Source organism: Quercus suber, unplaced genomic scaffold, assembly GCF_002906115.3.
Source record: "Quercus suber isolate HL8 unplaced genomic scaffold, Cork oak 2.0 scaffold_115, whole genome shotgun sequence".
NCBI lineage: Eukaryota > Viridiplantae > Streptophyta > Magnoliopsida > Fagales > Fagaceae > Quercus > Quercus suber.
In genome coordinates this window covers 605,357-618,613 of record NW_027069580.1, presented here as the reverse complement: position 1 = coordinate 618,613, position 13,257 = coordinate 605,357, and the positions used below count along the sequence as shown (strand labels likewise).

The 13,257-nt window shown below is 32.3% G+C and overlaps 2 protein-coding genes across 2 annotated transcripts; both read right to left on the bottom strand.

Moving 5' to 3' along the window:
• Positions 1-335: 335 nt before the first annotated feature.
• Positions 336-2,894, bottom strand: LOC112023813 (uncharacterized). The gene is made up of 3 exons (XM_024056435.2): positions 2,810-2,894; positions 1,614-2,393; positions 336-689 (listed from the first exon to the last, which is right to left on the bottom strand). Exons 2-3 carry the CDS (start codon positions 1,908-1,910, stop codon positions 639-641), a joined length of 348 nt encoding a protein of 115 aa, XP_023912203.2. The 5' UTR covers positions 1,911-2,393; positions 2,810-2,894; the 3' UTR covers positions 336-638.
• LOC136061009 (small ribosomal subunit protein mL104 (rPPR9)-like) lies at positions 2,638-5,154 on the bottom strand. The gene is made up of 2 exons (XM_065775574.1): positions 3,570-5,154; positions 2,638-2,902 (listed from the first exon to the last, which is right to left on the bottom strand). Exon 1 carries the CDS (start codon positions 5,057-5,059, stop codon positions 3,620-3,622), a length of 1,440 nt encoding a protein of 479 aa, XP_065631646.1. The 5' UTR covers positions 5,060-5,154; the 3' UTR covers positions 2,638-2,902; positions 3,570-3,619.
• Between the last annotated feature and the right edge of the window lie 8,103 nt (positions 5,155-13,257).

Sequence of the window (13,257 nt, the reverse complement as noted above, 5' to 3'; positions counted from 1 at the left end):
AAATGTCCAACCAACTTGCTGCCAAAACTTATAATAAACATTCTCACTATTGAATGCATGAAACTCTTGACTCCTGACTTTGTACAAGCTCTAGAAACTTAAACAAAACAAATATTTGACTTTAGAAATGAATGTCAAGTTGCATTAAGTGCAGTGACTGCAGTCCATCTTCACACTCACCCCATTCATTAGTCATCACATTGGAATTCAACTATTAAACTACCTTTATGTGTCATTCTAAATAATATAGCAAGCTGAAATAGAAAAGTCATTAAAGAAAATGTCAATGTGCAGTAGTAAACACGATAACAAAGAATTAATATAGGACACGAGCATGCAAAAAATAAATGTATAATCTAAACTAGCAATTTTCAGTTGATCACATGTAAAGTAATATAAAACAAGAACCATGATAAGTCAAACACAAGTGGAGTTAGATAAATACAAGACCAGGCAAAAGTTATACATACATCATCCTGTGCCTCTTGAAGTTCATGCAAACGTTCTTCCTCCATCCATTTTCTCTGCTCTTCAAGTTTATTTTTGTAAGCACTCGTCACAAATTTGTCCTTGTCTGCATAGAGGTGGTCATCTTGGCTTCTCTCTTTCGCAATTTTTCTCTCATACACTACCTCACATTATTTCTCTCGTTCTTTTGTTTTTTCTTTCAATAGTTGAATATATCTTGGCTGCAATAGAAACAAGCATCTTTTTAATTATAAACACTATTTAACAAAATCTATCGAAAGACAAACAAAATTAAAAATAGATGCTTCAATTTTCATCAAATAGATAATTTATTTTAAGTATAAGAACTTGGGAAAGAAAAATCAAGATTGCAATATGCCCATAACTGATGAACCATTTTTCTAACAGAATTCTACATCCATATAGAGCACATGACCACTTCCATTCCATTGAATATGATGGCTTTCTCTACTACTAAAGTTAATTCATTAACATGCAAATGACAAGAACTTATTTGAAGTCATACTCTCAGATACTTCCTTAATTGAAATATCATTTTTCAATTCCTTCAACTTGGTTAAACTCATTCTTTCTTACTAGTGCATTAGTCACTCTTCTCTAAACATTACCAAACCATTTCAATCAACACTCTTATCTTTTCATCAATATGGGCTACCCTTTTATGTGAATTTTCTCATCTCAAATCCTATCTTTCCTTCTATTTCCCATTTATCCATCTTAACATTCTCATTTCAGATACACCCATTTTACGAATATCTTACTTCTTAACAACCCAACATTCACCATAAGAGCAAAGCTGGTTGTATAGCAGTCTTATGAAATATTACCTTTAAACTATCTTAACATGCTCATTTCAGCTACACAAATTTTACGAATATGTTACTTCTTAACAACCCAACATTCGTACCATACGAGCATAGCTGGTTGTATAGCAGTCTATTAAAAATTTCCCTTTCAAACATAAAGTTCTATTACCTTTAAACATAGAGAAATTGATATCAACATACAGAAAATCATTTCTATATTTATGCAGTAAGTATAAATAACATTCTGGGCAAATTTTCAATAAAAATCAAACTGTTTTTTCAGTAATTAAAAATAAAGTTGACATATAAATATTTTACCATTCTGTCTTGACGATCTTGAACTCGAGGTTGAATGGCTTTCTGTTTCATGTCATCATAAACTCCGTCATAATCAAAAACAGTGGCGTCTTCTTCGAGGGCTTTCTTCTGCTGTTCCTCAATGTCCTTGAGAGACTTGTTCTTGCTAGCTTGCTGAGAAATATCACTTTCCACATAATCCTCATCATTGTCGTTAAAGCCAAAGGCAGGTGGGCGAGGCAGCTTTGTCGACTGCTGCTGCTTCTTCTTCTGCTGCGATGGCAGCCTAAGGTTCAACCCATACCCTATCTTGCTCATTGCAATTTCTTTGACGATGTAAAATCTCAAGTATTTGGGATTCAAATAAAGGAATTGGGGGGTTTTCAAAAGAGAAGGTGAGAGAATTCAAGCCCTATTTTTCAATTTTTTTTTTTTTTTTTTTCACCCTCAATTATCACCTTCTTAAAATGCATTTGGCATGCTAGCTGCACCGCCCAAAGAAAAGCTTCAGCTTCCACTTGGACAGGGACCTTGGTATTCACTTTTTTTGATCAAGCAAAAAGCAACGTCCCTCTCCAATCTCTAACTACCACTGCTACATATGGTTGCTCCGTCCCAACAGCTGCATCACAATTCATCTTTAACTGATCTTGGGCTGGTTTTTGCCAAATCGATAATCTTGCGCTTGAGGGTGAGACTGTTCTGGTTTTTCAACAGCTCCAATGTTCATTGAAAACTTTGACCAAACTTCGGATAAGATCTTCAACATAAAACACTCTTCCTTCATGAACAACTTGGTTCCTACATTGCTAAATCAACTATAAGTTTCAACAGTGTAAAACCATTGAAATAAGTAATTTCTTTTCTTTTCTTTTTTTCTTTTCTTTTTTTTAAATTTTAAATTTGGATAAAATAGAACTCAATACAAATTTACTATCCCATTTAATACAATAATATGTAATCCCTGTTAGTTTATGTGGCCCAGGAAAATAAAAGAATGGGCGAGCTACATACAATGCAGACCATATATATCAGACAGACAATAAACAAGGAAAATCAGAAAAATATTATTTCCAGAGGGGAGTGGGAAGAAGAAAGAAAAACGCCGATGAGTCTTTAAAAAGTACAGTTCCATCAAGCGCCAATGAGAACTAAGAGTAAAAATAAAAACTCAACATTAGCAAAAGACAAAAGTTGGCCTCTGGTTTTTATGCAACCTTAATGAGATTGAAGAAGAGCCAAAACTGATTTCCTACCAGGCATGCTAGGAAGAGCTCCCTTCACTTGAAACCAAAGAGAAGCAGCTGCAGCTATTTTAAAAAAAAAAAAAAAAGAGAAGAGAATCATGATAAGCAATGTTCTAAGGAACATATTTATTGATAAGTAAGGAATAATGTTGCAAGTATACCAGCAAATTTTAAGCATTCATTTCTGGAAAACCACTAGTGATTAGTATTATTAACATAACAATCGCTATAGAGAAGATAAGCAGGTTGACTTCAAGTTAAACCTAAGATTACAATTCTAAACTAGAACGCCTAACCCGGAAAATGCCAACAAATGGAGTAGAGGAATATAAGTTAGTTTCAAGATTTCAATGCAAGATAAAACAGATGGAGTACCAATATTAATGTGATTAATAAAGAAGATAAGAACTCATTCATGCAATCTAAAGTGCCTGTCACACAGTATTAGCCCTCCCAGAAAATAGTAAATCTGTAAAGATAAAAGTTGCATTAATTGATCACTGTTTCTTGCCAACTGAATATATGTTATGGAGTTCAAGTGCATTCCAGTGGGTTCTACAAAGGATGTAAAGATAGTACAACAAATGAGCTAAAAATCCTAATAAGCTTGTTTGCTTGCAAAAACTATTATTTCTAGCATCATTAACAATAAAATAAAAACAGCAAGATAAAATTAAAAGAATAAAAATAATTTGAAACAAATGATCAACTCTAATCACCATTTTCATACCACTAGCAAAAATTCCAACAAGGTGTGCTAAAATAAAATTACAAACAATCTCAGAAGGCATGTCGCATCATTCCTTTCGGTTTCTTCACAAAGCTCAATCTAATTTGCTTAAGTCGCCTCCTCTTCCCAGCCATCTTCTCCGGCAACGTCTCCCTCTTCTTCACACTACTCTTCCCAACTCTTACCTTCTTCTTCACAAATCTCGGGTCCACCATATAAGCTTTAGGCTCCACCGGCACCCCTCTCTTCTTCGCCTCATTAAAAAGCGCATTGGCCCTATCCACACGGCTATGAGCACACAACTTCCCCATCAACAAATCATAAGTCTTGATCCCGGGCTCACACCCATCCTCCTTCATCTTCTTGAAAACACTCATAGCATGATCAATCCTCTCAATCCCACACAAAATCTTCAAGAACCCATAATAGGCTTTCTTATCAAGCTTACTCACAAACCCTGCCGACCTCATTCTATCAATCATTTCATCACCTTCTTCCACCCTCGCCGCCTGATACAAACTCCGAATCAACACGAGAAACGTGGCATCATCCGGATAACAGCCCCATTCCCCAATCCTATGAAACAACTTCATCGCGTCCTCGGTCCTCCTCAGCTTACACAAGTTACCAATCAACACATTGAAAGTTTCCACATTTCTCGGAACCCCATGAACATCCATCTCAACCAAAACCTTTTCAGCCTCTAAATCAAGCCTAAACGGATCCTTGTCCCTACATAGCTTACAAACACAATCAAGAATCGCATTATAGGTAGAAATACCAATCTCAAACCCTCCCCTGTACATTTCCCCAGCAAGTCTCTTAGCTTCATCAAGCTTCCCATCCACACACCAAGCTTTCACCAGCAAATCACAAATCTTCTCATCAGGGAAAAACTCGTTCGCCAAATTCTTCACCATCTTCTCCGCATGACTAGCATAACCATTTTCACAAAGCTTCTCGACCACCAAAGTGAGCGACTCGCGATCGCGGTTAAGGCTGTATTCTCGCTCCATTTTTTCAAAAAACGACACCGTATCGGCAGGCCTTCCTGCTCGGACCAACCTATCAATTGCAGAGTGTAGGGTTTTAGGGCCGAGCAACAGCGAAAGATGAGAAGAGGAAAGTAGCTCGTTGACGGCTTTGAAGTCCTTGCGGCGGCCGAAATAGTCGACGAAGAATGACACCGTTTCATCGGAGTGAGTGAAATTAGGGTTCGAGAGAAGCCATTGGTGGAAGCCGAGGACTGCACGGCCGGCTTCCGGGGAGAGATTGAGAGTGGAGAGGACTAGAGAAGGAGTTGGGCTGATATGAGAGAACTTTCGGTGGAGGCGTTCGGAGTTCGAATTGTTAAAGAGCTCCGTGGAAACAGAGAGAGAAATGGGATCATCAGAAAAAGGAGAAGAAGAGAAGGATTGGAAATAGGAGGAGAGGAAAGTGAGTTTGGGAGTTTGGTTATTGTATAAGCGGAGAAACCTGGTTATTGACATAGTATGAATGAGAGTGAGAGAGATGAGTCGACTGGTTCTGGTTAGTTAGATTGAAATCGGAAAACTTGAAGTGGATGGAGACGGAGATGGAAATGGGCTTTTTCTACTCCAACTTCTGCTCCAAAGCCCAAATAGCCCAAGTAGAAAATTTCAGCTAAAAATATTATTAAAAAAATAATAAAAATAAAAATAAAAAAGCTAAAACCCCAATTTTTTTTCACAATTCTGAAAATCAGACCCGATTAGTCGATTACCTCCCAACACTAGAAGGTGAGAGAAATCAAAGCCCTGTTTTTCAATTTTCTTTTTTTCACCCACCAATCATTTTGGGCGGTTATTGGATAAATAATGCGTTTTCTTTTTCTTTCTTAAGTTTTGAATATTTTTATATCAACTTGTAAAACTTTTTTTTTTAATAAGAGATTCAAATCTTATCTATGCTTGCTTGAAATTAATTAGTCTCTTAATTTGGTGGTAAAGAATTATTATCATGAAGAAATTAAATTATAAACTAAAACTTTATGGCTTCAAATACGATAAATGAGAAATTGAGCAATTGTGTAACTATGTATATAGAAAAAAAGATATTGCTATAAAATTTGAGTGATTCTATGTATCTTTCTAAATATTCATTTCAAAATATAATATTAAACCCTAAAATGTAACAACATAAGGGCGTAGCCTATTAGGGCTTTGAAAGCCTATTTTTTCAAATCCATTCAATGATTGCGTTAATAGCTAATGATAATAACAACATTTTGTTACATTTTAGGGTTTAATATTTTATTTATGTACAATTTAGATTATAGGTTTCCAATTTATTATATTAACCCCTCTCAATCTATTATTATTTGATGATTTTATTAGAGGTTCAAGGAACCATGCTTTTTACATGTTAATATATAATTTATTAATTTATGTTGATAATGATTTTATTTTAGATAATTTTTTTATTTGAAAGATTACTAAACATAATTTTTTACACTTGTTTATACTTTATTATTTTCAATTAACTTTATAAAAATGGTGAAAATTCATTTGAAATTTGTTTAATTTTTTTAGACATATTTTTAGTAAAAATTTGTTAATGTTTGCCATTTTAATACCTTTATTTGTATTTTATTATTATGAAATTACTTATAACATCAACACGGTTTAACCTCGGTTGAATCTTGGTTCAACCTTAAAAATCTTGAACCTTTCTCTTTTTTGGTTTGTAAAACGATCCGGATTTGAAAACCATGACATGCTGGCCATGGTAAAGAAATGAGTGATTAATATTAAATTTATAATTTATTTTTGACACATACCAAAATTATAAATCAGTTAATTTTTATAATTTATCATGTGTATTTGTTCTTAAAATAATCAATATATCATAACATTATAAATGTATCGGATTAAAATATACTATTTTTTATCACTTAAGTTATAGATACAATGATGTAACATGTATTCGGTCGTAGTTTATTAGATTTTTTAATGTATTGAAATGTGAATAATTGTTTGTCTTTTATTTAGCAATCTTTAAATTATTAATATTTTTTTAATCATAGTCATTAATTAATGGGTGATAATTTAATTTGAAAATTCTAATGGGTTCCAATTAACTCAACTGGTAAAATCTCTGATGATTAAATAAAAGATCTAGAGTTCAATCCCCGCATACACCAAAATCTAATTAGTGTCTTGGTTTAATGATAAAAAAGTTATTATCAAGAGCAGACGCCATAGGTTGAAACTCTCTAAAAAAAAATTGAAAAATCTAGCTTCATGGACAAGCTTAGGATTACTGACTTATTCATAAAAAAAGAAGAAGACAATATTAATATTAATACAGTGACTTATTGATTAAATTGCATGTACATTATTATTAATATGGATATAATTAATATATACAATGAAAAAAAAAATTAATTGTCTAATTTTATGTTTGGCCCCCCAAATATAAATATTTAGCTTCGTCACTAACCCTAAATTACATTTTCTATTTTAAGATTACAACACATTAAAATAATTTAAAACAAACCTCATCTATATAAATAAATAAAAAATTTAACAAAAACAAACATGTTTAGCACATGGGGATTTAAGAGAAAGAGAAATGGATTCAAATTAGTGAAGTTATGCCCGGTGTAATTTTACAAAAGCTACTGATTTTAATATCTAAGCAATCTAGGGTCCGTTTGGTAAAAGATTTCTAGTAACGTTGTTTATATTTTTTGGAAATACGTATGGGTGAAAAATAGTGTGAAAATATGTGTAATATTGTTTAAATATTGAAAACTGTTGTTTAAACAACAGTAACAAATGGGCCCCTAACGGTTCAAAAAACGATATCTTAATTAATATAGCATGTTTTAGTGTTCTCTCTTATTATTACAATAAATTACAAAATTCTATTCTATTTTAGTATTTTCTTCCTCTTGTTGAACCATTGTATTGAGTAATGCTAGAGACACAAACAATTGTACAATTTTTTTACAAAGTCAAAGTGTTGATGTGGCGTGGTCCATATTAAATTTTTTTTAAAATTATTGAAGGATATTTGTATTTTTATTTATCAAAATGACATTTTCATTTTTTTTTTTTTAGTAGGCATGAAACTAGCTTATCTATACTAGTCACAATATCATGCAATTTTCAAAATTATAAACACGTATAGTATGATCAAATTAATACACTACTTTTATTGTCTTTCTAATTTGTTTATAAAATAGAACACTCAATATTACATATTTTAGAAGTAAAATTATTGAAATATTGGAGGAAACTAACAAAATGCATGGCACATCATACGGAAACTCGACTAGTGGAATGCTAATTTTATCTATACTTAAAATAGTTAAACTAAGGGACATACTGGTCAAAAAGCTCATCCCAAAAGCCGCTTAAATAGTAGTATAGAAGTAAATTTGTCGTCTTTTTCAAAAGCGGCTATCTTATTTGACTCTCTCTTTTATGAGCCGTCTCTTCTTTTTTTCGAAATCTCTCTGTCTCATTGGCCGATTCCAAGCACAAAAATGGTGGGCCGCAAACCCTCTCTCACAACTACAGTTAGATTTTTCATCATACTTATGAATATACCAATTACAAGAAAGGATCTCATGATAGTTAATATAGGCCCCCACCACCTGTCAATGCATTGTCTTCTTCTGCTCATTGTTACTCTGAACGGTGAAAATGTTACTGATTGTGAACCAATATTGTGTTATTTACACAATGGATGGGAAAAAATTGTGGAAAACCAAACTATTATACAATATTTACCTTATATAGCCCATTGGATTATTTAGCTACTATGTTTTTTTTCGACTTTTTTTTTGGTCCTAAAATCTTTATCTCATTGTTAATTGCTTTAATTTTAGTACTTTTAGTTTTGAAAATATTAAGAATTTGTAAATTTGATTGGGTTGTTTATTTCTTTTTTTGTTCAAACTTATTTTTGAAAGGTTTTTACTCTGTTTTTGTAATCAATAAGTTCTTCCTCATTTACCAAATCCTTCTCTCTACAACGATAAAGAACATCTCGAGTCCTAAATCTCTCTCTAAAAAAAAATTCCCTAAATCTTTAACTCTTTGTTTGTTTTTTGGGAATTCTTTTTTTTTCCCCCTAGGATTTGTTATTTATTGATAAGATATTTGTGTTGTATATATTTGATTTTGTCACTTTTAAGGAAAACTAGCCTATTTTCCATTGAATTAAAAAAAAAATTGTAATATTCTATTAATTTATTTATTTTGGATTGGTAGAGGAAATCTAATTATGGGTTTCAGTGATAAAAATAATAATATTTGTATGGCCAATTTAAACAACTTTAGAAACTGCTGCAAAATTTGAACAATCCAGATTTTGTGGTTGAGTTTATATTTTCTTTGATGATTTTGACAAGTTCTCAAACAGTATGGCTAGAGCTCTGTGAGTATTTCTTATCTTTGTGGTTAATTTTGTAAAAAAAAAAAGTTTGTTTAATGATTTTTTTTTTTGGTTTAAGCGCAAAATGAAATACTTCACATATATATATATATATATAGATGAGTTCAAATTACACTTGGTGTAACTCTAAGTAATGTTACACCACCTAATGACTTGTTATAAAATTCATATTTTGAAAATCCCACCATTTAATTACTTGTTTTATATGTTCTTAAAAATCACGCTAATTTTCATGTCAATTGGATGTTATTTACCGTTTGATCCATAAACTCATTTTTTATGCATTATTTTAAACTACAAAAACTTGAATTTAAAAAATGTATTGATGATATAGCTATTAATCTTTGATCATCTTGAAATTTTGCAAGCATGGAGAATATATGAAGATAATGTAGTCTAACGGTAGATTTATCAAAATTTGCATCCAAATAAAAAATATTGAATAGTGTAACATTACTTAGAATTACACATTTTTTAAACTATTAGATTTAAGTAAATCCAATGATTAAAAAAATACTATAATTATTACAAATATTCTGATTAAAATCTAATTAATTACCCTCATTTATTATCTTCTAAACCTATCTCTAAACCCAAAAAAAGTTTGACTTCTGACTCTCTCTCTCCATTTCTCTCTCATTTACATCCCACGTAAACTTGCACATTCCTTCCAATCTGATGCGTGAACATCTTGTTTATCAGCCTTTGGTACGTGGCGTCCGTATTCTTAAGTCCGAACGACATTACTTTGTAGCAAAAGAGCCCCTAACCGGTGACAAATGAGGTATTCTCCTGATCCGTCTTATTTATTTTGATCTGGTTGTAATCAGAGAATGCGTCCATGAAGCTTAGCAGCTGGTGTCTTGTGGTTGAGTCTACCAAGGTGTCAATCCACGGGAGAGGATAGCTGTCCTTAGCGTAAGCCCTATTTAGGTCTGTGAAATCTACGCACATCCTCCACTTTCCGTGGGTTTTCTTGATCATCACCACGTTCGCTAGCCAGTCGGGATAGTACACTTCTCGTATGAAGTTTGCTTCCTGTAATTTTGGAACCTCCTCAACTATGGCTTTGTCCTACTCCTGTGCGAACACTCGATGAGGGCGATACATGCAACTCGTGGACTATGATTGACGGATCAATTCCTGGCATGTCTTCATGACTCCAGGCGAATACATCCTCGTTTTCCCTTAGGAACGTCGTGAGTGCTTAACTCATTGTCTAGCTAGCCAAAGTACCTATCCCCATTGTTCGTTCAGGCTTAGAATCATCAAAGATTACTTCTTCCAACCCTTCCACTGGTTCTGCTGTCATCCGCTGTTCTTCTATACACATAGTTTGCAAATGATTGTCCATCTCCAGCATGGCAATGTAGCATTCGCATGCTGCCACTTGATCCACTATTACTTCTCCTACTCCCTACTCAGTGGAAAACTTGATCATCAAATGGTAGGTTGAGGTCACGACCTTCCATGAATTCAAAGTAGGACGACCTAATATAGCGTTGTACACAGATTAACAATCTACAACTAAATCATTACACAAACTTGTATTCTTCTCAAGTTTGATAGCAATTTTTACAATCACGAATAGAGGAAAGGACACCAAGAAGAAGCCAAAAATACACAAAGGTATGACAATCGAATCAAAAGGGAAACTTCAGACGCAAAAAAGAAGATGAAAGAAGAGAAGGCTTGCTCTTTTTCTCAAAAGATGCACCTTCAACCACTTGTTTATTCTATTGTATCGTTATGTTTTATGTGTTTTTCAATGTTGGTATTTAATTTAAGCCTACGGTTAATTTGCAATTTCACAAGTCATGGAATGTGTGAGATAAGTGTTGCCCGTATTTAATTTAAGCTTTTTTGTTTTCCAAGTAGTCACACCACAATTTCCAAGACTTGATCTGTATCATTCATCCTTCACGCATTTGGTTTGTAAATTTTTAATTATCTTGTAGATTTCTTCTTATATATACCATATCCTTTTATTGTTTTTGCATATCACATCTTTTGGTGTTATTACTTATAATTAGATCTGTATGAGTTTCTTTTTACTTAATCACAAAAGTAAATTGTTTATTTTAATGCTTAGTAATTTTATTTTTGTGTTGTCTTTCAATTTCTATAAATAGCTAAATTTTCAATTAAGATTGAGGATGAAATCTTGTTAAAGATTATCAGAATATTTATGTAAATTAATTTTTTGCACAATAGTTGTTCCTTAATGATTTAAATTGGAGACAATGTGCATAGATCTAGCAACAACTTAAAGATTGGAGAATGCATGCAAAATCTCATATATATTTGACTAAGGTGAGGGTGGACTTCTCAAATTTCACATATGAATAGGTGGTTTTTGGGTTTTGTTTTGAAGTTACTTAATGTATTTTGTATAATGCGTGCACACACACACATGTAAGGATGACAATAACAACCCGACCCAACTCGACCCGTGAAACAGTATGGTCGGTTTTGGGTTTTTAAAAATTAGACTTGAAAGGAGTTCGGGTCAGGTGCGGGTTTTTGTGAGGCCCCGAACCCGAACTCAACCCGTTTAGATAAAAGAAAAATTACAAAAAAACCGAAGTACCTAACTATATATATATATAGGTTTGTTTGGATTTTACCCCCTTAAGTTTAAGGGTGTTTGAAATTTCAGAATTCGAAAGTGTAAAATCCAAACAGCCCTAAACTTTAGGGAGTAAAATCAAAATTCTAAAACGTCAGGGTGTAAAATCTAAACACCCCAAAATTTCAGAGGATAAAATCTAAATTTTGAAACTTTAAAGTGTAAAATCTAAACTCCCCTAAATTTTAGGGGTGTAATTTATCCATATAACTTATAATTGAATATTAATAATTTCTTATCTTGTGTCTTCTTCTTCCACTTATTAATAATTGCTAATGGTGAGGTGGGGTTGTTAAGGACACTGATTGACAACATTTATTTATTTATGAATAATTTTGAGGTGGAGTTGTTAAGAACACTGATTGACAACATTTATTTATTTATGAATAATTTTGAGGAGGAGTTGTTAAGAACACTGATTGACAACATTTATTTATTTATGAATACTTTTTTAGAGTCACACTTCTTCTAGGTAAAATATTACCTTAATCAACTTCAACAAATAATTGCTTCTCAAAAAAAAAAAAAAAAAAAAAATTCTTTCAACTTATTATGTGCTGATTGATAAAACTATTCACATTACATTTATTCACATGACCTATATAATAAGTCATGTAACCTGTTTAAATAACACATACAAATTATTTTATGAATCATTACATAATGAATTAGAGAAAAACCTTATCTTTTATCTATTGTTTTATTTATTTATTTATTTATTATTAATATGTGTGTTCATTGCTTGAGAACTTTTTGAGTATTTGATTATTGTCTCGGGTGTGTAGTCTCCATCTCATACACACTATGTAACTATAGTGATGAATCTCTTGAAAGTTACCCAAGTACTAGTTAAGAGTTTTGAATTATTTGTTGAAGCTTTTTTTTTTTTTTTTTTTTTTTTTTTTTGGAGGTATTTTGGTCATTTTTAGGTTTCAAGATTATTTTGGTCATTTTTTGGGTTCCAAGGGTATTTTGGTCATTTCATAGGTTTCGAGATTATTTTGGTAATTTATAGGTTTTAGGGATATTTTGGTTATTTTTTTGGTTTTAGGGGTATTTTGGTCATTTTTTACGTTTCGGGGGTATTTTGATCATTTTTAGGTTTCGAGGGTATTTTGGTCATTTTCTTGAGCTTTGGGAGTATTTTGGTCATTTTTTGGATTTCAAGGGTATTTTGGTCATTTTTAGGTTTTTGGAGTATTTTGCTCATTTTTAGGTTTCAAAAGTATTTTGCTCATTTTTTGGGTTTTAGGGGTATTTTGGTCATTTTTTAGGTTTTGGGGATATTTTGGTCATTTTTTGGATTCTAGGGGTATTTTGGTCATTTTGTAGGTTTCGAGATTATTTTGGTAATTTTTAGGTTTCAGGGAGTATTTTGGTGATTTGTGGGTTTCAAGGGTATTTTGGTCATTTTCTAGGTTTCAACGGTATTTTGGTCATTTTCTGGGTTTCAGGGGTATTTTGATAATTTTTAGGTTTTGGGGTATTTTGGTCATTTATTTGGGTTTTGGGGGTATTTTGGTCATTTTATAGGGTTCGTGGTTATTTTGGTAATTTTGAGGTTTTTGGGTATTTTGGTCATTTTTTAAGATTTTAGAGTACTTTGGTCATTTACACTTAAAGGACATTTTG